The 25,186-nt window shown below is 38.1% G+C and overlaps 1 protein-coding gene across 4 annotated transcripts in view; it reads right to left on the bottom strand.

The window, feature by feature from the left end:
• SRGAP1 (SLIT-ROBO Rho GTPase activating protein 1) overlaps positions 1-25,186 on the bottom strand; it is a 139,407-nt gene that overhangs the window by 40,849 nt on the left and 73,372 nt on the right. For all 4 annotated transcript variants that reach the window (XM_057376988.1, XM_057376997.1, XM_057377005.1 and 1 more), the window contains exons 3-8: positions 24,603-24,765; positions 18,646-18,708; positions 8,447-8,629; positions 7,905-8,033; positions 2,095-2,316; positions 1,212-1,313 (exon numbers count right to left, since the gene is read on the bottom strand). In XM_057376988.1, the coding sequence (XP_057232971.1) occupies positions 1,212-1,313; positions 2,095-2,316; positions 7,905-8,033; positions 8,447-8,629; positions 18,646-18,708; positions 24,603-24,765 (862 nt within the window). The remainder of the gene's footprint in view (positions 1-1,211; positions 1,314-2,094; positions 2,317-7,904; positions 8,034-8,446; positions 8,630-18,645; positions 18,709-24,602; positions 24,766-25,186) is intronic.

The raw sequence follows: 25,186 nt of genomic DNA, 5'->3' as shown, positions 1-25,186 counted from the left end.
GGTACAGTGATGTTTAGACTGCAGAAAGGGAATACATCATTGACAAACAAGGCTCAAGAAAGAACAATTTACACCAGACACAGCACTTCCTATGACCTATGGAGCACCACTGCTCATGGAGGAAACCTGGGCAGGGATGCTGTGGACAAGGGGTGCRGTTTCTACAGTGCAATAAAGTAACTGGCAACATTCACAAGGATGTGATTTACTTTCCAGTTCTGCTTCAGATGGAGTCTCCAGTAAGGTCACTCAAATCATGCACACTTCTACAMACAGCTCCAGTGTAGGCAAATATCCCTTCTATTCCTGTCAAACATGATTTCTTCCCCATACCCTTGCACTTACTGAAAGAAATAACTTCTGCTTCCTTCTTTGTAACCTTGAGAGACTTTCTGAATGCAAGTGAGGTTTTTTTTGAATACTATGGTACATGTCTCATGGACATTAATATTTTGTTCTAGACATTCAACATACAAAGTAGAATGAGAAAAACTGGCATTCTAAAAACTTATCAGTAAAGTACATGRAGAAATTAAATTATTTCTATGTTTCCATTTAAGAACATATTCTCGTTTAAACTGAAGGACTTTAACACTGTCTCAACTGTGATAAAAGTGCATTTTATTTCCACTGCCAGAGCAGGGGAAAGATAATAGCATAGTTTTTTCCATATTTAAAAAATAAATAAATAAATTATTTGGCTAGGTGAGCTGTTCCCATCACAGGCATTCATTAGTCATGTTTATATATAACTGTAGCCGAGACCATAAGAGATCTTGACTCAGTTGACCCTTGACTCAGACCACAAAAGACAGTTCAAATTCCTTTATATTACAGAAGCAGCAAGTTGAGGACTGGACAGAGGGTAGTCACAGAAGACAATAACTGTTCTCAGTGGCTTTCTGTCACAAGAATTAAAAAATATGTGCTCTATTTAAAAATATGTGCTAGTTTACACTGAAGCATCTGCAAAACACAGAACTCAGTAACGTGAATGATGAAGGTAAGAGGTAAAAGACAAAGTTTCCAAACCTCTATAAAGCAATGAGGGTCTACCTTAGCATATTTGCCAGTATTCAATTTTTAAAATTAAAACCACATATACGTATTGGAGCCACTTCAGGCTCATTTACATGCTTTTGGCAAGATAGAAAACATTGCACTTTCCCGAAAACAATGTTCAATCCTTAGCCCTTGCAGACATGTCTTACCTCCTCATTTTCAATTTTGAGCGTAGCCAAACGTGACTGTAGTTGCTGATACCTAAGCATAAGCTCTGCTTGCACAGTTTGCTGGGCAGTGACCTGGCAAACCTAACGAAGAATCAAAAAGAGTTTTAAGATGCAAATAATWTTTTTTATAGTCTTCAGCTGTTCTTCTTAAAACTAGGTGAATTCCTATCAAAACTTAATAAAGCAGACAATAAAATATGCCCATCTTAAAAGTATTTARGTGCTACATATTTTAAAGTAGTTATGTGTTACAAGGTGTGGAAGTACATACTACATCTTATGAATAAAGATGACAGTCTTTTTGTATATCTGCTTTTTGTTGCTTTTATATCACACAGAAATGCAAACCCTGGAGTTACCTTCAGAAAAAAAATGCACATGGGTGGTTTCAAATTCTGCTTTGCTACTGGCCTTTGGTGGAGCAGACCAGGGCACAGCTGGGTACCCAGTATACCTGAAATCTCCAGATGATAAACGGGGGGAAGAAGGGAAAAAAAACTGTATTGCAGCACGAATAATTTGGACTGGCTCTGCAGCTGCTTTCAAATAGCACCCACAAACTCTGTTATGAGCGACACAGGAAGTAAAGWCATGAAGCCACTGCTTGCACTGGTGCTGCGCACAGGTTGGCCAGCAAATTCATGGCAGTGTCATTTATGAATGATACAGAATATAATAACACGTAACAGTTTTTACGTGAGAACTTTGAAGAAACTGATGGTGCTGCAAATTTTTCAAAATTTGTTATTGCTGATCCACTGGCTTTTGGGTAGCCTTTACCAAACTCTTTGTAAAAGGGGAAAAATTMTCTATCCTGCTATACAGAAACAGTCACTGTGGGGATACTTGTCAGTGTACAGACCTCATCACCCATATGAGACTGGAACTCAAATTTCATTGGTGGACAAAAAGCAGTGGGATACATTTCCATGAATCTCTGCTTGTCACTTCGTGGCTCCAAGCTGTCAACCGCATTTTCAATGATGTCTAATCCCTCATGCCTGGAAGTTTCCAGATTATACTCAGCAGAAAGGTACGTTCTTAGGGCTCTGTTCAGACTAGCATGGTACCCAAGATCGCAACACTAAAAAGACAACAAAGGGAAAAAGGAAACAAATTTAAAAGGAGGAACACTATTCCAATATCCCAGTCCTGAAACTGTCGGTAAAATTTTCTGTCCTGAAATTTTTCTGCCTTTGGAGTATTTAACAAAATACCTTCTAAATTAAAATACTACTGGGGTCAAGATAGGAAGTATTTAGTATCCTCATTCTGTTGTATAGATTAATGAACAGCTTTAGAAAAGAGATCAAATGTATGACAGTTTGCTTATCAGATACAGAAGTGCAGGCACTGTATATTGAAAATGTCTGGTATTCTACACATAAGTGGGCTTTTCAGTATTAAGAGCATCTGTAGCATTCAATCACCCATTTAAACCCACCTTGACATAACTCTAAGTTGATGATGGCACCAAAGTGAATTTGAAGCAATTCCTGCTTACCCTGTCTGTGCCTAAACAAAATCCTCCACAAATGGCTCGAGCATAAGCAATCCATCTAAAATGCTTTTTGATGCAACAGGAATGGTTTAACGTATTTTCCCCTGATAGTAAAAAGGTATTTAATGTAAAYACCTTATTTGTCATGCTCATATGGAGTGAGTGTGGTACACAATGTTACTAAATGCAGAAAGTAATAATTTATGTATTTTTTTTCTATGAAATGGAATGTAATTGAAACCTAATTGCTAAAACATAAAGTTGTGTCTGTTCTTGAATTTTAAACATCCTCAGTTTGCATTATTCATGTTTGGTTAGTATTTCAGAGAACAGCTGAATACATTTTAAAAATGCCACAGCAGCAGCATATCAACTTATTATTTCCCTACCTTATACAGTAAATACCCTCAATTTCTGCTCAGTGAACCTCCAGGTAAGGGGAGATATCACCTCAATAGTGGCACATCAGTTTGCTAACAGTTGCACACAAAGCAGTGCTCTTTACTCAAATGTGTGAGATTTGCCCCAGCGGCCAATACCTGGCCAGAGCAGCCAGAGTATTCTGCTTTAGGGCATCCTTGGCCACCCAGCCCTGGTGCACACCCACAGCCTGAAGTCATCCATACCTGCAGGACTTGCAAGGTGACTCTGGAGTTGGATAAAGAAGCAATTTGAATTCAGTGCACTGTACCCTATATGCATATATGCACTGTTTATATGAGGATCTCCCTCACAGCTATTACAAGCCCTGCAGGATTCATGGGATCACGTTCCYCTCCCTTTCCTCTTACTCATTGAAAAGAGGAGAGAAACAGACAGAGAGACAAAGAGATGTACACACCACATGGGAAAGAGCTTTATTTACCATACCAAAACCAGTGTAGAAGAGAATGAAACGCTTCACTTCAGAATAGAAAGGAATGAAATGCTTCACACCTTGCATTAGGTACAGTAATGACTAGTGATGAAACTGCTCTCTGAAATCTAATAGAGAGCTGTTTTATTCRCAACAAAACTTCCAGAAAGACTAAGTTTTCACTCCTAGCAGTACTCCAGGTAGTGACTGCAGATGGGATAGTGGCTCTCCAAAAAAAAAACAGTTGCTGAACCATTCCAAGAAAATAAAAAAGATGTTATGTTCAATCAAACACACATATGTTAACCTCTCTCTTTTGCATTTATAAAATGAAAATTTGTGTTACACTTACTAAAACAGCCACTCAACTTTTATACTATGTATCCATATTTTAAAGACCCTGAGCCTAAAAAAACCTGTTTCTAAAGGGAAAAGTCGCTTGGTGTTTTTCTCTTGTTCTATGTCAAATCAGATCTCATATTTAATTCACTATCCTGGATGAAAAAGACAGACTAAAAGTGCTGATAAGAAAGTGAACTGGGACAGCTGTTTTATTTCATGTGCTTTAGTCTCAGAAAGACCTCATGGAAGATTAAACTGAAAGGGAATTAGAGGGCAATGCCAGGTTTAGCGTTGCCAACTATCCATGTGTTATAAAACTACCGCCTGAATTATGGCTCTAGTGGATTAATCTGAGTATTACTAGAAAGCTTATTGATTTACAATTAGAGCTGTGTGCGGTTTTGATGCAACTTTCCTGCAAGCTGGAATACAAGATTGCAGCCTTTATGGTATCACAGAACTTCATTGTTTAACCCTTAATCTACTCAGTCACTATCACTGTGATCATCCTTGGCAAGTGATGACAGCTGAACAAGGCAACAAATACTGCCTTTCAGACAAGAAGAGGATTTTTCACGAGAAGCAGAGTATCCTGCCCGGCTAAGGTATTTTCTTGCAATGCCAATGTCAGCAGAAAAAATAAGAATTGAAAGCAGATCGTGGACTAATGCCTTATCACAAGTGTCTCTTTGAATAGAATTGAAAACATCCGAAATTTGAAATTTTGCTTCAATTACTTAGGTAAAAATAGAATTTGTATGAGAGAATTTATGTTRTAACAGCAAATCTAAACACTCAGCCATCACAGGTCTTACTTCTGCCAGACCACAGTCCACTTTCCCCAAAATCTGGAGACACAGATCTTAACTGCGAAATGACTCTGTCATAGTATCAACTCTCTGCTGGAAAGATGATTTAGAAAAGACAGTTGTCTGTAATGGGGACTACACTTTTAGTACTTGTTCATTACTGAGGCCAAAAGTTTAAGGTACTGCCCCTAAACTGCCACCCTGACCACATAATCTCTGACGATGCTTGTAAAATTAATCATCAACCTTTCTGGTGTTGMAAAGAAGTATTATGTGTGCAGATACACACACACATTCATGCATACATATTTACATGATTTTCAGGAAAAATCTGTAGATTTGTAGAAAGACTTTTCAAGTTCAAATAAGCAACCACAAAGCCAAAATAAAAATGAGTCTTAGAGGTTCATAAGGCAGCACACCAAGTGTACAGCCTAGGTGGTTATCTTCCTATGGATCTGCTATCTATGTCTGGGCTACAGAGATGAGATATCACTTGGTGCAGTAAGACATGAAGATGAAAAATAAGAGAATGAAGACACGGACTATGAGTTTGTTTGCATTTCTAGATTCATAAAGACYTCTGGTTGGGCAAAGTGGAGGGAGATGGGTGATGCATTTGGGGTATGTGTGAAAAATTAATTTTGTAATTTGCATTTTATTCTTATTTGGAATTAAAACTGAAGCAGTCTCAAGAGCATTTACTGGCTTTATTGCACCCCAGASTATACTTAGGCTTGAATAGAACAAACTGCAGCGCTTAGCACAGAGCTTCAACCAAACCAAGCTGCTCTCACTTAATTTTGTTTCAGGGAAAGTAATAAAATTCTAATGTCAGTGGAGAGAGGAATTCATWAAAAAAGCCTTAACCTCTGAATAAGTCACTTTCTAAGTATTCTGCTACACAGACATCCACATTCAAATCAAAGGGATCTAGCTGTACATGTCATATTTATGAGGACTTACGTAATAAAGATTGTGAGCTGCACACACTTTACCCTAGTTTTAAACCTGGTTCTATGAATGATTAATAAAGAACCTTTGCAGAAAAATCAAGTTCACAATAGCTAAATGTTCCTCAACTTCTTAATCATTCAAAGCATGCACAGTGCAATTAGAGATTCAGAAACTCTACTTTAAGAAAGACCAACATATTCATATTTTATTTATTCCAGCAGAAGAACTACAGTAAAATTGTTTTGATCACTATTTCCTAGTATTTATCTTCAGATCATACAAATGCACTGTAAGTCTGAATAAATGCCCTTACTTACCTCTTATACTCAGATAAATTTAATGAACGTAAATGAGTAAAAGTATGTGCCATATGGACAGACACTTGCACTAACAGCAGATCAGCAGCAGTGTGTAGTCTGTCATTCCTCTGAAACTCAAAAACTTTAAAAAAAAATCTACATACTAGGTAAAGATTTTTTAAATCTGTTGATCTTTAYGGGTTTGTACAGAAACAAATAAAAGGAACAACTGATTCTGTCCTCCACCTGAACTGGATCCAATCTTGTCACCAGAGAAGAAATACTGAACAGAAAATTCAAATTCCTCTTGTACAATATGCAGAGGACAGAAATACACTGYGTGAATCCAATCCTGTTTATCTCTCTATTTCTTTGCAAATGCTGGTCTCATCTCTTAGCTCACTAAATGCATTAAATCATCCAGCTAAGACTCGAGCAATATTTTTATATTGCTTTTATCACAAGAGCTGAAAATGAGTAACACATTATAATTTTAAGTTTGAAGCCCTGAGCTCTGTTAATGAAATGACAGAGTTGAACAGTTCAGACTGAGTTCAGATGGAATTCTAATTTAGGATTTTCTATATAAGCCTTATATATGGAAGAAGTAGTGGAATCCAAATTAAAAACTGCCTTTTTTTTTTTTTTTTTGTAAAAATGAGCAGTTCCACTATCCTTCCCAACCTTGTTAGAAAAAAACTGATGAACAGTTTACTGCATTATTTCATATATTTATCCCATTTTTATTACACATATTTTTCATTAACACAGGAAAACATTCCATTTCATTTATGGGCAATATCAACAGCTTGGGGCAATCTTAATTCCTACCATGTTAATTGGAATTTGGACACAGAGGAGAGGTAATCCCCTTCTGTACAGGCAATGAGAAAGTTCAGGGAAGCACAGGAAGTCAGGCAGGCAAATGGGGACAAAATAGGGAGAGCAAAGAACAAAATCGCCACTACTGCTCTGAAAACACCAGATTGTACCATGACATTAACAGATTTAAAGAATGAGGTAGTGTGCACTATTGCAACATATGGCCACTGGAAAGCATGTCTCACATTCCAATGATTTAACTCCAAAACCTTGCCAAGACTCTTGCATTTACAAAAAGAGTTTCCTTTGTTAAGTGGCAAACACTCTTTCTAAATACCAATGCTTTCACAGCATATTCTGATTAAATACAAACGCCTGAAAGACACTTCATTTAAACAAGCTCACAATTGGATTAAACTGGCAATGAAGCAAAATCTGGTTGTACATGTTTACAGCCTATTCTTACAGAACAGTGATGCAAAGGGCAGCTAGACCTTCCATTTACATTCCTTTGGGAAGAGTAATTTCTCAAGTCATTTTGCCAGAAGAATGTTACTGTGTACATTGGTCCATGGCTCTTAAAAATACAGGCAGAGTAGATACAATTTTTCTGCATTACTAAACATTGTAGAATATATACTTTTATCAAAAAGTAGCAGTTARGAAGCTGTAGTCTTCATGGTTGTGTAAACACCTTTACTAACTCCAATGAGCATTGTCTCTGTGTGTGTATGGACAGAAAGCTTCATTTCTCCTTGCCAAACATTTTTTTTGTAAAGCCCCAGGCTTATTTATATCCCAGAAACTGTACACAATGGAAATGCCACATTTTCTATTGACACATGGGGAGCAAATGCAATGCTCTAACTTTAAAGGAATGGGTTCAGCATCTTACTGGCACTTTATGGAAATAGAAATTAAAAAAAATAGAAACTTAAAGGGAAAATTTCCTGATTACATCATACAATATTATAAATGGTAAGTGTACTGTAGGTAACCCATATGACTAATGTATTCCCTTTAAAACTGAAAATAAGTATAATTCCTGAACAGAATAAACATAAAAACAAATGTGCCAATACTCACATCAATTAAATCCGAAAGGTCGTGAATGTAATACTTGAAAACAGAAGCATTAGTTGCCTCAAGGGTGAGCAGATATTCATTACGGGCCTTAATAGATTTCAGCTTGTTTTCAGAATATTTTGCTTGACGCTAGGGAAGACATTACATATTAATGTATTTTAATTACTTCATTTTTGGTATGCAGCAAAAATTATAACAATTCAAGCACATATTCTTACCAACAAGAAAGAATCTTAATTTCCAGTCTGTTACACATACAACAAACATGTTACACATACATGTTACACATACAACAAACAAAGTGAAAACTTAGTATTTGTTTCAAATGTGACAAACCATATAGTAAAAGTTATATTGGGAATAAAATATTCCCTTCTCTGAACTGCAAYTATGTCAAGTTATCTATAACCCACTGCTAGTTTATTATGTGTACATTGCTTAATTTTATTCCCCAGCAGGATTTCTCTGTCTAATATCATGCCAAAAAWGTCAGAAATGCACTGAATTTATTTCAAATGAAGCTAAATAAAAGGACTATTTACTTTTTCCTTCATTTTTTCAATCTTTTTCACAGAGCTCCGTCTCTGGTGCCTTTCTTCTAGTCGAATATGAAAAACAGGGTCTCCTGACCTCCCAATCTGCTTTTCTTCTTGCTTCTCTGCCTCCTTCAGTTTGCTTTCTGCACTGATGCTCTCTGCATGGTACATGTGGTATGTTTTCATGACCTGCAAAAGACAAGAGTCAAAGGGGAGTTGGAGAAAATGAAAATATAAAGGCATCTACAGAAAAATCACAGGGTCTTTGAGCAAAATGTTATCTAATTAACATGGATCTTTGGTAAGTTTCTTTGCCAATGCACATTGAGGACTTTTAGTTGTTTGTTTGATTGAGGACATTTTTCTTGTCTGATTGATTTAACAGTATTCCAAATAGGGATTTTTTTCTTTCATTGCTTTGATAGGAAAAAAAATGATTCTTATTAAACCTCAGGATTCTTGTCTTCAAGTGAAAATCTAAAATAATGAACCACAAAACTAAATCTGTATCAGTATCAAATCTATCTAATATATAACTATCTTCAGGGCTAAGTAACAGCTCGGCTGTGGATACTAAATGTTTGAAAGTAGAAGGATCCCTTCAGTACTGAGGAAAGGGGAAGGAAGCAGAGGCAATGGGAAACTTCAGCCTGGGAGCAAGTCCCCAGCCAGCTGGATGGCYGTCCATGGCCTGGAAAGAAGTGTCTTCCAACTGCACAGCCAGCAGACTGGGCCCAAATGTAAAACCAGATGAGAGCTGAAGAAGGAGCTGCCTGGTACGTTAAGTTGTGAAAATATTTTCCCCACASGCTCAAAGCTATCTTTCCTCTACACACATGCTGCGTCTGTAGATGAGAGAGCTTGGGCTGCCCATATGTCAATACTTGCTTGCACAGACCACAAGGAGGGAAAGGGACTGGTTTAGCCCAGTCCCCCCTTTCTTCTTCAAGCCAGAAAAACCTCAGCYTGAATGCTGCAAGTGGACAGAAATCAATCAATCACAAAGCCCCTACCTCTGCTGGGGAGGGCTGTCTCTGCCCACTTCCAGCAAAGGAAATGTCTTTCTGCCTTCCACAGCCCTTTTYTGTTGTTTGTTTCTTTGTGTTGTTGTCTTAAGTTTAGAGCACTGAACAAAGCAGGAAGGCATCCTCAGGCAGCCACAGCCCTCCTCTTTTCTTCAAAAGGGTGCCAGAGCTCTGGCCAGCAGATATTATCTTTGGGTGGAGGCCATGCAAACCATTCMCATCTCAGAAAGACACAGGCAGGGAGGAATCAAACCAGCTGCTTGTGCAACCCGTGGAGAAAACAGACTGTTTTGGGAAGCTGCCTTGAAATATTCCCTTGGAAGAGTGTACTTTTTGAAACTGAGTAGTTAGGCCAGCCTAAGGACTATCCATAGAGTGGTGAAACATGGAACATTACAGCTAGATATTGCAAAATTCACTGCAGCATGTCTTAGCATGGACTGATAGASCCATGCTGCATTCCATGCCAGTGGATGGCTGAATTTAATGCATATTTCAAGTCCCGTCCAACAGAAAGACAGACACTTTCAGAGAGCTGCAATTTTGCATAACCATGTATGTTATACACCATAACTGTGMATGCCACTACTTAGGACTGATGCCACTTCATTAAAAATGAAGCAGGCAACTCTTCACCAACTTCCTGTAATGAGGCAAAACAATGGGAGACAGGCACTAAAAATGGCCATGGTCTTATTTTTAGAAACATATATTTACAGCTCTGTGGTGAAAAAAACCCAATCTGCCTGGAGCAGGACTTAAGTGTTATTGCTGCTGCTCCTTGATAGCACAATGTGCTCCAAAGTCTGAGCAGAGTGCAGAGCTCCCTGCCCAAACACTGCCTACACCCATTGGGAACAGCTGCCTCCCCACCAGCTCACATCTGTATGGATGAGGCAGAAAAAAATCCCCTGAAGATGGATAAAGATGGGCTAGGATGAGAAGGCAAGCCCACAGAGCTGAGGTCTSCAAGGTTCCCAGTTTAACCAAAGTGCACATTCACTCTCCTATATCCTGCACTGTTCCAAAGGCACTCAGTCCTAAAGTTGTTGATAATCAGTATCTTGTGATTTTAACTCATACAGCCACATGGAAACAAAAGAATTACTGCAAAGAGAAGAAATGCACTTCTTAAAGAAATGGTTTCTATAATAAAATAGAGAAGCACAGAAAGTGATACAGCTCTAATTAAAAAAAGATGGGGAAAGAAAATTAAAGCAAGGTTGTGCCCTTCTCTTTTGGTCTTTCTATTCAATTCTTTCAAGTGTTTCTTTACATAAGGCTAGAGGTGTTTGCTTTTATTTTTTATCTTTTGTTCTGTGTCATCTCTACAGACTTTTTAGTTGGTGGCACAAGGCTAACTCACATGTCTTACCACCCTGAAAAGCTACTTTCTTTTGTACTTTGCCTGCAGAGGGAACTGTGGGCCCTGATGGAATTAATCCAAAAATTCTCCAAGAGCTGGCTGATGTCATCACGAAATCTCTCTCTCTCTCTGAATTTTTGAGCAATCATGGGTATTGGCGAAGTCCTAGCTGACTGTAATCCAGCAAACATTGCCCTGCTTTTCAAAACAGGTAAAAAGGAAGACTCCCAGAACCTACAGGCCTGTCAATCTCACTTCAGTGCCTGCTAAAGTCATAAGAAAGATTATTCTGGGAGGTATTGAATAACACCTGAAAGACAATGCAGTCAGTGGTCATGGCCAGCATGGCTTCATGAGAGTAAAGTTCTATTGTTCAAACTTGCTTTCCTTTTAGATAATACATCTAGCTGACCAAGGGAAGCCAGTTGATGTAATCTTCTTGGATTTCAGTAAATCTTTCAATACTGTCTCTCCGAGTACCCTTCTGGATAAAATGTCCAGCTGGATAAACATATCATGTGATGGATGAGCAACTGGCTCATCGGTTGGGCCCAGTTACAGTGAATGAGGTGACATCAGACTGGTGACCTGTCACTAGTGGGGTTCCACAGAGCTCCATCCCTGGTCCTTTGCTCCTCAACATCTTCATAAATGACTTGGATACAGGACTGGAACAGATACTGAGAAAGTTCACAGGTGAAAAAAACTGGAAGGAACTATAGACTCCCTCCAAGGCAGGGAGGCCCTGCAGAGAGACCTCGACAAATTAAGATAACTGGGCGATCACCAAGCTCACGAAGTCCAAGAAAGAGAAGGTGCTGGACTCTGCACCTGGGATGGGGAAACCTTGCACWTGTAGACAGATTGTGGAATGAGATGCTGGAGAGCTGCCATGGAAAGGGGCCTGGGGGTCCTGGTCAATGGCAAGTTGAATCTGAGCCAGCAATGCCCTGGCAGCCAGGAGGGCACCTGTGTCCTGGGGGGTACCAGGCACAGCATCACCACCCGGGCAAGGGAGGGGATTGTCCCGCTCTGCTCTGACCTGGGGCAGCCTCACCTCAAGTGCTGTATGCAGTTTTGGGAGCCACAATATCAGAAGGATATAAAGCTGTAAGAGAGCGCCCAAAGGAGGGGAAAATGAGGGGCAGACTGTGATGATCTCTTCTCTGTGGTGACCAGTGACAGGTCCCAAGGGAATGGCCTGAAGTTGTCAGGGCAAGTTTAAGCTGGATATTAGAAAAAATCTCTTCATCCTGAGGGTGGCTGGGCACTGGAACAGGCTCCCCAGGAAGWGGTCACAACACCAAACCTGTCTGAGTTCAAGAAGCATTTTGACAACATTCTCTGGCACATAATGTCACTCTCGAGAATAGTCCTGTGCAGGGCCAGGAGCTGGACTCAATGATCTTCGTGGGTCCCTTCCAACTCAGCATATTCTGTGATTCTGTGACAAATAATATCTCAGAATTCTCTAACTATATCTCAAAGCACCTAAGTGATAAACAAGGTAACATGGATTTGTTTTGCTTGCCAAAAGCAGTAAGCACCGAAGTTTTTTCAACAATTTCTTTGAGTGCCCCGTAGACCAGGCATAAATGTCCTTCTGCAGTGGCTGACTATTCAGCTTGCCTCCTTGTTGGGAAAAGCACTCCTTGAAGGAGTACTAGTGTATCCCTACCTGTTCTTACCAATTTCTCCACACTGACTCCACTAGTTTCATATTACTGAGCAGTATTTCTTCCTCTCACTGCTTGCTTACAGCACATGCTACCAAATCCAGTGTCTCACTCTACACTGATTGAAAGGCAAGTTTTGTGGGAGAACTACATGGAACTCATAGTCTTCATGGGAAACCAAGATGTCTAYTTGAAATCCCTGTTCTCATAACAAACTCTGCACAAGTTCTCAGTACAAATGATTTCCTAGGTAACTAAAATTGAAAAAGAAGCTCTCTCTGTATTCACAGGGTTGGACATCAGTCAGTCGGTCCTATCTGAGCCACACTGGCTTAGGAATCTATACAGACTGTACAGAGCGGTGATCAGCCTATACATGTGACTCCTGTCCAGTTTGCTGTTGATAGCACTGCTTATCTCATGCACTAGYGACATCATCATTTTGAAAGCCTCTAGGGAAAAGTTTTTCATGATTTGTCAGCCTTTTTCATGATGTGTCAATGCTTTTTGAAGAGCTGATATTGCAGCAGCTAAATTTAATTGGAGAAAGCACTAGAGAGACACGTATGGAAAAATAAATGGGAACAAGCTAGGGAGTTGGCTTCCAAGTATTTCAGTGCATACCCCCCCCACAAATTAGCTAAGAATTTGCATGCTAAATTGCATATATGATTCTTTCCCTTTACACTATGCCATCTTTTTGCCTTGGAGTTTTTAAGACTCTTCGATATTGCTAAACACAGTAACAGGCTTTCCTAAGTTTTGCAAATAGACTTATTGTATGAAAAGCTCTGAGATTTGTAGGCCTCTGATCAGTGAACATGCAACACATTCATAGATCTGTTATTCAAACTATGAATAATCTCATGAAATAAGCAATAATGCTTCTCAAATGTCCACCAAACTGTTGAACTGATAAGACTATCCTGAGAGTATCCATCACTGAACTGACATTAATTAGTCTCCAAAGTGCTTATTGATCAGCCATCAAGTAGGCACTGGAACAAGAGAGCAAGGTTGTAATTTTTCAGATGCTGAACTGTCATTATGACATTTGCTTCATTTTTCCACTATAGTGAACCAGCATTGTTAAATGCATACCAGTACCTTTCTAAAATTAAGTATTGAGTTTATCTCCTATTAATTTAGCTGCTGATCCAATGATGTAAAATATAGATTTCTGTCAGATGACTGTGTCAGACTACAAGCAGATGAAAAAGATCATGCTACTCTAACTATGTACTCTCACATTTGTAGGTGACAGACTGTTCACTTAGTAGTATAAACATCTCAATTTGTGTGCCAAAATTTCAGCATCATTCATAAGAGCTCAGCAAACAGGCTTAGGGCAGAAGATAGTACTTACCACAGGGAAGGGCACATTAGAGTACATCCTTAGGTAATTATTTTATTTAAACCCACACTTCTTATCTGGGCAAATCCATCAACAAGACAGTAATTAGTGCTGTACTTATGTGGGCTATAAGAGGAATGTTCCCATAGTAAGGGACTGGCTTTCCTTTTCTACATGCATACTTCTTTTCTAGAAAACGTCTCAATCTAAGATAAGACTGAAAACTACCGAGTTAAAATATATTGAAATCACTGTGTTAACATGTACTTTATTTTTACAGTAAAACTGCAGATTTAAGATCTTTTTCATAGTGTTTCTCAGGAAACAGGAATTTCCTGAAACAGTAGCTCATCCTCGGTGCAATTATCATGTTTGAATTGTTTTAGAATTATCTCTGTTAACCTGTAAGTTCTTAACAGAAGGCAGAGTCACAAGGGTTTCATCAAATTGGGTTAGTTAATGCTCTACCCAAGAAATAAGTAAAATCTTACTCCAGTTTTACCACACCAGTAGCCTCTACCAGATAAGCAGGCTCAGTATGAGCTGTCATCAGCATACTGTTCACTCACCTCCAAGCCAAACTCTAATGTGGTTAATATATTACTTATATATTCCTACCAATACAGGATTACTGATTTCACCTTCTCAGATCTCTGATGTGCTACAGTAAACTGAACTTAACTTCTTAAAAAATAATTCAGATTCCGTGTTATTTCAGCAAAGAAAACTAGAAAATCTGGCAGCAACTACCTTGTGAAATTAAACAGCCGTGATTTTAAAAGAGTAAGATAAAGCAGTGGAAAATGAAAGTGGAACAGCAGCCCCGATTTTTTAATATCAAAGTTGTTTTGGACTGTCCCTACTTTTTGATTTTTCTGATAGCTTTACATTTGCATTGCTTGTGAAAGTGTGATGCCAGTAGGATCAATTTGGAAAGCCAAGGGGGAGACATGAAGGTATAATTTTATGATGAAKATATACTTTTATGATGTGCATCACTTTTCTCCACCACTTGCCCATAGCCTTACTACTGGAACAGCTCTGTATTTTTAGCAAACTTGTGACTTCCCTGACTTCTTTAGGGGACATTCATGAATGTCCTGACCCCGAAATAAGTCCAGTGGAGACCTCTCTCCAATACAAGAAAAGTCTGCCTACCTTCTGTTTCCTATCATCCCCCATCACTCAGATACTACTGTTATATACCAGTACTTGATCTGACAAGGCACTGTATTTTAGCTTCCCAGAGAAATGGAAGAAGGGTTTGACTGGGGAGTTTTCTCTGTTGCAAAGACAATCTATTGCAAAGTCAATAATCCATTGTCTCTTTAAGTCAACGTGTAAGAAGATTTCTAAATCAGTCAGTTCACAAAAACAACCCAAACCTCTTACAGCTTCCAGTTTGATCAACTTTACTTCCTGCACTTGCTAGGAGAAACTCCAGTCTATGACCCCATACTGAGCTCCCCTYTCCCCATCGCCCTTCATTCAAAATATACACCTCATTGTAATTTCTATAGATTATATCCTTACAGAAAACATGGGACTGATTTCTACCCTACACTGGCTGAAAGTGTAGCAATGAGAGGAGTAAGGAAGGAGCGCAGCTGCTGGGATGTTGCAGACCTGAAAATACAACTGGATGGCACGGCCAGAAGCCATGATTAGAAGTGAATAATTTGTGAACTTCTGAAGTACTCGCCAGTCATAATTTACTGAACTTGTAAAGAAACAGAATGAATTTTAGCTATTTAATTGATTTTGGCATGATTATTTTTTCAGTCCTAATTTTAAAATCTGTGCGTACAATACTGAAAATTKAAAATACAGAGTTTAAAAATGCATTTTTATAGTTGTAAAACATGTAGAAAACACATGTAAAGTAACATTTTAAAAAAACCTTTACATAAAAGAGATGGAAAATTAAAAACTAAGATTTCCCTTACAAAATTCTGATTATTCCAGCAAAATAATCCTGCTTTGTTCACAGATTCTAAGAACATCTTCTGAAGCTGCGGTTCACCTGCTTCTGTTCTTATTTTTTCAACAATCCTGTATATGATATGTGGTTTTAATGAGGATTGCACAAGCCAAAGGCYTTAATTTACAGACCTTTCTTGTAAGATAAGGAATGATGATAAGAAATAACCAGATAATTAAACCTTCTTCATACGTACTAAAAGCTCTGATACTTACCACTCACTCAAAGCCTTTAAAAGTATTTAAATTCCAATATGACTACACATTTCAAGTTATACTTCACAAAGGCACCTTTCATTTCAAAAAACAAGAACTCAGTAATAGGGAGAGACTTCAATATTAGGATATTACTCACAGATTTGAAATGAATTTGCTTTTTGTTTGGGCACAAAGATTTATCTCACAGTAGTAAAACTGATTTTTTTTTTCTTTTACCTTTTCCTCTCTATAAATCATGGAGCAAACAAGATGACATCTTCTTTTGCAAGTGACTGAGAAATGTAGCTGCTGGAGATAAAAACTGTAGATACTTGTATTGGTAAGGCCACTATGATCTTATTCTATACACCGTAAATGTCATACAGAATTAAAAACTTGTGCATGAGGTTCCCATCTGTCTAGATACTGTTCTAACTTTGTGTACATGAGCAAATATAATACACAGATACGGTGATGACCATTCTAAACATGCAAACAGTGAAACAAATGCTACTCTGCACCATATTGTCACTGTACTATGTGTAGGTTGCATTTAGTTAAATGTGGACATGTACAGCTGACCAAGCCCTTTGCAATTAATGGAAAGCTGGGCAATGAAGATAACAGCACAGATCACTTAATCCAAAGCAGATTCTTGAATGTGATTAAAGGGGGTCTCATCTCTGCATATTACATTTCCAGTGACTATAACTGGAACCCAAATAGCATGCAAAGATATTTGTATCTACACTGCAGATCTCAGAAAATCAGGTGAAGTAAATTCCATCCCAAGAAACCATCTTGCTGCAGTAGTCAAATTGTGGACAAATTCAGAATATTTATTAAGATAAAAGTATCTCCATTAAAAAAAAAATCTTAAATTCTGAGAAAGGAGTTAGCATGCACTGGAAGCTGTAACATGGAAATTAATACCTGAATAAATCTGTAACCATCAGTGTGAAGACAAAGCACAAGTGTGATGAAAAAGGGTGTAATTACAAAAGTCCAGTCCTGCAGATTTTCTCTGGTACTTCAGAAAAGTATTTCAGCACATGCTTCACTGTTTCTCTACCCTGGGGGCACAGACACTAATCCCAAGCTTCGCCAGACACTGGAGTTATGCAACTGTTTAATTGAAACAAGACTGTATCTTCAGGGCTTATTCAGCACTGAAGTCCCACTTGTGCCACGGCTCCTGCAGTCGCTGATCCCCTGCAGCTGTGTGAATTGTCTGTGGCTATCACTACTTTGCAGAAGCTGATCCCAGAACACTTGATTGACTACAGGCCTCTGTCAGGAAGGTTTTGCACTATCACACCCTACAAAATCAGTGGTGTTTTCAGACACAAAAAAACCGCAAAGAAAATCACAAAGAAGAAAAAAAAATAGTAGTTTAGAAAGGCTTTAGGAATCTGTGTCCATAAGAATTCAGAAGAACTCAGGGCAGTAAGACAAGACTAATTTTCTTTGGATCTCCTTTTTGCCACCAAATTCCTGAGTTCAAATGTTCTTCAACCCATCCACTGATGGGTGCACAATTTTCTCTAGGTCAAAAGAAAAATCATCACTATGCACAAAAATTATGTCTGAGCTCTGGCTGGGGAGAGGTGATCACTGATAGCTTCCTAAACTTCCTTAAGGAAATGTTTCTTGATATCAATATTATAAGTTTTCTTTTATGGTCCTCCAAATCTTGAGATGGGGAACAGAGCAGTCTAGATAATGTTATGCAGGCTACTAGAGCATATATGTTTCAGTTCTTCCAGACAAAARAGTACAATTTAGATGTACAACCTCCCCAATGAGCAGGAATCAACAGGCTTTTACAAGAGGTGTATATCATCAGTTCTTCTTAATTCTATGGCTATGTTTTAGAGGAAGAGTAATTCTCACTTTTTTTCTTTCTCAGAATATACCCCCATCAGAAAATAACTGGTGATATAGTTATCAGGTAGACAAGACATCATTTTGCAGTAACAAGTYACATAGCTGGGTTTCAAACAAGAAAATGGGTTCAGATCTAAGTTTTCTCAGATTTTCACGTGGGTTAGCAGGAGCTAGCTAGCCAGAATGTTTACGGTGTTTTTTATCTTGACCTCTCGCAAATGTATGGAAAGCTTACAAAACCCTCTGTTTTTCTTTTCACTATTAACTTATCCCATCAGGGATGAGGGAGGCCCATAAGTAACATTTAGACACCACAACACTGAATCTGCAAATACCTACGATTTTATACTGAGTATAGTCCACAAGCCAAACCAAACAGGTGGCAGCATAGACAAAAACAAGGCAGAAAAGAAAAAAGCTTTGCTCTGGTAAGCTCTGAGTAGAAATGTCTCATTAATAAACAAGAAAGCTTATAATTATCAGCTTAGCAGAGTCTGGGGAGAAAAAAGGATTGAAAGTAAGGAGTAATCCTGAAAGCATTAGCATATGTATTTTAAACAAGTGTGTGGACTTTTCAAAAACAGTTTAGGCTTGTGTAAAAGACAAAAATAAGTATCTCTACTGGGGATAACTTAGTCTATGAAAGTCCACTCAAAGCTTATAGAAGTAGTCTGATATGGAATTTGTTTAAGATAAGCAAAGTAGGTAACTGTACTTACTGTGTAAAGCTCGTTAAGTACTTTCATTAAGTCTTCATGAAGCTGAAATGAAATCTCTTTACTCTGTAATTAAAAAAAATCGTTAGAAAAGGACATGTAAAAACTGCAGCATACATTTGTTTCTTGATATTTATACTCATTGTTCATCCTAGACAGTGAATGCAATGTTGCTCACAAAAACCATTCTGAATTACAGTGCACTAAAAACAGGGATTCAGAGACGCAGAGGCAGACGGCTGACATCTGGATAGAGGACTTCTAAAAGGAAACCCAGAAGTAATTTGAGATATTTTTCCCATAAAGCATCAGGAAATTAGGTGCCAATAGAAAGGGTAAAGTTCAAGATTAGTGTTTTTAATAGAACAAATTGTGTACTGTTTTGTAATTGCTATGATTTATACAAAAACGAAGCCATGCATAATGTGATATTCTAGAGGGACATCCTGCCCAATTTTACATCTAGGATAGTCTTTGTTTCTCAGCACATGCAACTATCTAAATATTTATGCAATAAATAATTGTGGCTCCTCTTTGAAACAGATAGCCAACTGCATAATATACCACAGACTGGGCTGCTGAACCAGCTTTGTTTAGCTTTTCTGGACCGTGACTTTGCTTTCATTCTGACCCAGAAAAAAAAAGCAGTAGTAATTATCAAAGCAAATATGTCAAAATAAGAGTATTTAATTGGAGTCTCATTCAAATATTTCCTTTGTTAGCTGTCCACAGCAGTTCAATCTGATGAAAATTGCGGCAACTATGCAAGAGTTGAAGGCATTTGTAGCATAGCCTTTGGAAAACAGCTACAGAATAGAGCTACGAGACTTGGCAAACAGCCTGGCTACATTTCTTGTGTGATGATCAGCATTCTAACATCCATGCTGGAAATGCCAGCTTTTTTTATTCCTGTGAATAAATTGATAATTAGTCTGGCTTCTAAAAACTCCAACTCCACGATAGAGAATGACCTTAGCTATGAGAAGTACTTTGTACAGAAGCCAAAGGAAAATCCTCAGGGACAACTCATCTCCAAAGCTGCTAACACATACTTGGCCATCACTAAAACACCTGCAGGAATAATGGTTTCTGAATGAGAATTTCCAGCACAACGCCCACATATGAGGAGAAACCACACCACACATCCCACCCACTGTGTCTTCCAGGAGCAGATATATACAGTAGCTCAAACAGAAAATTTTACATTTTTTTCCTCCTCCTCCCACTATCCTACTTTAACTCTGCGCAGTATTTTAAGGCACCCATCATATCACTAATCAGTATTCACTCCAATCCTTATATGGAAGATGTTTTTTCACTGACAAGAAGCTAGGAATATAATTTTAAAAATACTTCAGTAAAATTCTTGTATTCCCAAGGGCATTAGCTGTAGTACCTAAGGCACAGTAAGACACAGAGGTACACAGAACTACTATGAAACTTTCCTTACTGCTTATACTTTTCAAAGTCTCTTATTTTTATGAGGTATGCATTACTTCTGAAGTATCTAGAACACAGCGCTTACTACTTCCRTTCTTTGCAAGTATCAGATTATTTTCACCTAATATGAAGGACAGAATTTCATACATCTAACAGTACACAGAGTGATTATGAAGAATTGGAAAAGGACTGCAGATTTACAAGTTTCTGTAGGAAAATGCCGTAAACCTTTAACAAAAATTCTGAATTGCTTTTCATTGCTTTACACTGGCACCCTGCCTTTAAGAGCCAGCAGTGCAGCTCTAACACAGCTTACACATGTCCCCAAAGCTTCAAGTGGAGGCCACCTGTTTATTTGGATAGCTGCTTCTATAGTGCTGAATATGAGCCATTTTTTAAATTACTTTAGCAGAAAGAAGGGCAAATCATACAAATAAGATGTATGACATTAAGATGAAAGCATACACATGTGGCAGAAAACTCTACATGAACTCCAGCTTCAAGCAATTTATCCCTTTCAACTGTTGTTCATAGCCATCTCCAGGCTGATGAGAAGTCAAGCCCTAAATACAGCAACAGCAATTCTAAGGCAGAATGTCTTAACCTGGTAGTGCWAAAGTTTGTTTGAAAATGTGAAACAGAAAACCCCTAATCAATTTTCTCTTTAGCCCGTGAGATTTTGCAGTAAAAAAAAGCACACAGCAGTTCATTGAAGGATGCACGCTTCTTTTCTGCTGTTAATGCAGTCCCATCTTAATGCAAATAGACCCCAGACGAGCTGAGGATTTGGTGAATGATCACTAGTAGAACACATTACTTGTCTTTGCTCCTTTCGAGCTCTGTCCAGGCTGAAACACAAGCAGTCCAGCACTCACGATTTACTGGCCAACATGCATACATGATCTTTTCAGGGCAACACAGTGATCAATGGTAAATTCGAAAGCGAATGGAAGAGATCACAACAGAGAAAGAGGAAGATGCTTTTGTAAAAGGACAGTAAAATTTAAAACGGAAAACAAAAAGTGAAGGAGGGAGGTGATTAGTAAAAAACAATGAAAATTGGGAAGTGACAACCTAGTAATGCCACACAATCATGGAGGAGTCATCCTTCCACCAGTTTATCCAACTTGCAGAGGGTAACTGTAGTGATGGATATATGTTTCAATTGATGCATCTTTCTGATGAAAGATTTTGTAGGAATTGTCAAAAAAGTAAAAAAATTTGCTCAAATGTTGCAGTATAAAAGGGATTGATTTTTCAAGAAGCAACATATTTTACATTAGGATTTAAGGTCAAGAAATACTGACTTGAGTGGCAAGTGATACAGCTTTTAGCGCGTAATATATGGGATTTTAGAGCACCAGATAAGATGTGCGCTTATTTTCAGTGGTTAAAGGCTTTCGTATTTCTTGTTCATGCTACCTATTCCCTACACTAGTTCAGCATGTGTGAATGGTGTTCTCCTCTAGAAGCCTGTTCTCAGGGTACCCAAACAACAGAATGTAAGATGCAGCACACATTTTCCTGAAGCTGAGTTGATAGCTTTAATCAGGCTATTAAGACCTGACAATAACTGAGGTGCTCATTTCACTGTGTCCTAGAGAAATGCGCTGGTAACTATTAACCAAAAGAAAAAAGAACATCATAAAAATCTTGGAGCACATGCAAATTCCTGCTAAAAATATTATATATGTTACTAGTCTGGTTCAAGGCATTAAGAGATAGTATTTTTTCTCACCTGATAGCAAGATAGGTAATACCCATGCAACAGACAAGGAAGTGTATTATACAGTAAACTGTCCTTTCAGCACATGCTCAACTTTCAACACATCAGTGGTCCTACTGATGTTCAAGATTTGTATTTCCGGATAGAAGTCTGGGAAACTTAAAATTTTATTCCACATTAATACATTTTCATTGAAGTCTGTTACAATTTTTCCATCCAGTTCAGTTAGAGCATAATTTGGCACTCCAACTTTACTCTTTTGTTTATTTTAACTGAAATTTAAGAGTCAGTCCAGTTCTTCCTGGAACTCTTTAGCGTCTGTATTTAGCATACACAACGCTACTCAGTTACATCATGCAAGGAAAATATTCTGTGACTATTGCTTTTAAATGAGTCTGCTGCTGGTTCCTGTGGGAAGTGAAGTGCAAACCGTTCTTTTAAGGAGTCTTCATGAGGTGTGGTGACACTGACATAACCAACTCAGCAAGATTTTGTCCCAGACTTGCCAGTCTATAGCAGCAAACTGCTATGCTATCCTTTTAAACATCTCAGTGTTTAAGAAAATGATGCAAAAAATCTATGTGCCATAATCTGTATAACATCAAATGGATTCAGTAGGTAGTYATATGCCCTGTTAACAGCCAGATAATGTAACTAAAATATTTATTGTGCTTGGTTTCTCCAGCATCTTTCACTGTAAACATTGGAAGATATGTTCATCTTGGCTCGTGTAAATTTCTCGTCCAAAGAAAATATATGTTTATAAATTATAAATATACAAATCTGCTTAAGGATTTTGTGGGCATGTGTTTATACAGTTGATTATTACTACTGGGGTAACCAGAATCACTGCATGAAGTGTTCTGCATAATGATTTTCCCTTCTGCTTGACATTTTTCCTTATTACTTTATTCTTTAATTGTCCCCATGAGGCCAGCTACCCCAGCTGCCTGAAGAAACATGCAAGCATGCAAGATTTGAACTCCGCTACTTTATTTTTGTAATTTTATATGCAGCATGAAGGCCAGGCATCAACGGCAATCTTACTGCTTTTATATGCCAGCAACTAAAAAGAAGAGATTAAGTGCCTGTCTGAAAGTATGAGGCCTGACATAATGTTTTCCAATAAATGCTACAAAATCTCTGTACTAGATCCTATCTTTGTCCTGCATTTTGTAAATTTAAACAGATGCCAGTTCCTGACACCTGGAATAACCCCTGGGAAAACAAAATTAATGAACACCTACAAGTTAAGGAGGCCAGGCTAGACAACAAAGCCATGTAAACTCAGGGACCTGAATACAACACATCCTGTCCCATTGGACCACGTAAGTTAAGAGCCAATAGGGATCATTTCCCCAAAACAATCCAAATGTCCAGACAAATGTGTAAATGCACACAAAGGAAAAACTGGAATGATGAAGATCAGAGTGAGACAAGGACAAGCTACAAAGACTAAGGAGCACAGACACCCTCACCACTACATTTTACCAGACTATTGTTGGGTATTGCACACACCTTTTGCAGAAGGAGTGGAAAAAGGAAACAAAACAATACTCTAGTGGTAAGCACGGCTGGAAAATGAGGAAATAATTTGATCTTTTCTTTACTGTAATTCAATCTTAAGAGCCAATCTTAAGATACAAATTCAAACCAACTTCCTTTAGAAAATACTGGGCTCACTTCATGGAAAAGTTTCATTTGAGAACCTACATGACCACCAGCAAGATGAAAAAATGTCAGTAATGTCTACCATTCAGAAGCAGAATGGGAAGTCATCCTCTTGGGAGGAAAAAAGGGGAGAAAAAAAGAGGAAGCAGAAAGCATCAAGAAGTTTAGAGTGATTATGTCTTTGCTGTTGTCCCCCCTTTATCTTGTCAGTGGGCAATGGCACAACCCACTCCAGTGCAATCTGGGATTATGGGGTGGGTATATGTGAAATCAGTTCCCTACTTTGAAAACACTAACTTCGGTACCCTTGCTATAATTTCATCACATAATTTGCATCTTTTAACCTTTACTCTTTTTGAACTCTTTTGTATGCTGATTGTCCACCAGCATCCCACTGTGACTAACAAATACGCATTTATAAACTATTTTTCTTTTGGAACATAACACAACAGTAACTGCAAACACATTATGTAGATCATGAGCTAGGGTAACTTGTAGTGCTTCCTTAGCACATGAAGGACTTACACACTGCATATCTTATGAAAATACATAACAATCATGGTCAAGGACAAACTTGTACAGAGACAATGCTTAAAGGATCTAATAGAAATAGCTATGTTATCAAACGTCTGTTTACATTTAATATTACGAAGGAAAGGAAACACTTTTAGGGGAGCTGCAGCATATGCTACCAACTTTACGTCAAGGGATTACAAAGCAAATTCCTACTTTAACTTCAATCTGTTTCACTCACAATGAAATACTGTTTTTACAAATAATTCATTAATACAGCATTACTATTTTGGGAGTCCTAAGCGACTACTATTTCCTTTCTGCATGGGTAGACAAGCATGCTTTTTAGAGACGGACAGGCTTTTTCCCCTGCTTTTTGGGTATTTGTGATTCAGCTCTTAAGGTCAGCAGCATATACAGCAGAATCTCAGGCATTTCAGCACTAAGTATTTGCTTCAAGAGAAGAGTCATGAAGAATTTATATGTATGCTAAAACAGATTTTATGCTATGTGTGCTGAATCTTCTCCTCAAATGCTACCTATTAGGACACTTTTGCCTCCCTCATGCATCTTGTAAGCCTGGATGGAGAACTTCAGGAGAGGCCATTACCTTCTTGAACATTCTGGTAGAGTCTTCACTTATCTGCATGAATCGCATGATCACATTGTTCAGGTAGATTTCACTCAAYGTTGCATGGTCTTTGCTTTCTCTTCTCACTTGGTTCAGGAGTAAGTACCAGCAATTCACTGGTGACAAGAGGTTCTGGTCTTTCCTGAGAAAAGAGATACACACAGATGTAATGAATAGAAATGAAGAAGTTATTTTATTAACTGAAACATTTCACTGACATTTACAACKCATAACATATCATGTAAAAATAGCTGCTTCTGAACAGTCTATCCATTCTTGGAATAACTCAGGTTAGGCAAGCCTCAGATGACTTTTAAGATGCATTCAAGTCTCATGAGGCATGGACACTCTGCAAAGCCATCTGGAAGTATAAAAATATTTTGCCACAAAGCTTACAGAGGTAGCACATGTAAATATTCAAAACTGATGAAGGTCACTGCTAGAAGAATAACAGTAATTAGTCTTTGACATTAGAAATAAACAAGCAATGGAAGCACATTCCAAATCTTTCATGAGCAAAATTGCAGATGTAGCTGTTTCACTGCATTGGATTTGTATAACTG

Source organism: Malurus melanocephalus, unplaced genomic scaffold, assembly GCF_030028575.1.
Source record: "Malurus melanocephalus ecotype Western Australia unplaced genomic scaffold, MMel_1.1 scaffold_10, whole genome shotgun sequence".
NCBI classification, from domain to species: domain Eukaryota; kingdom Metazoa; phylum Chordata; class Aves; order Passeriformes; family Maluridae; genus Malurus; species Malurus melanocephalus.
The sequence above is the reverse complement of the archived record's forward strand: the minus strand, read 5'-3'. Positions and strand labels throughout refer to the sequence as shown.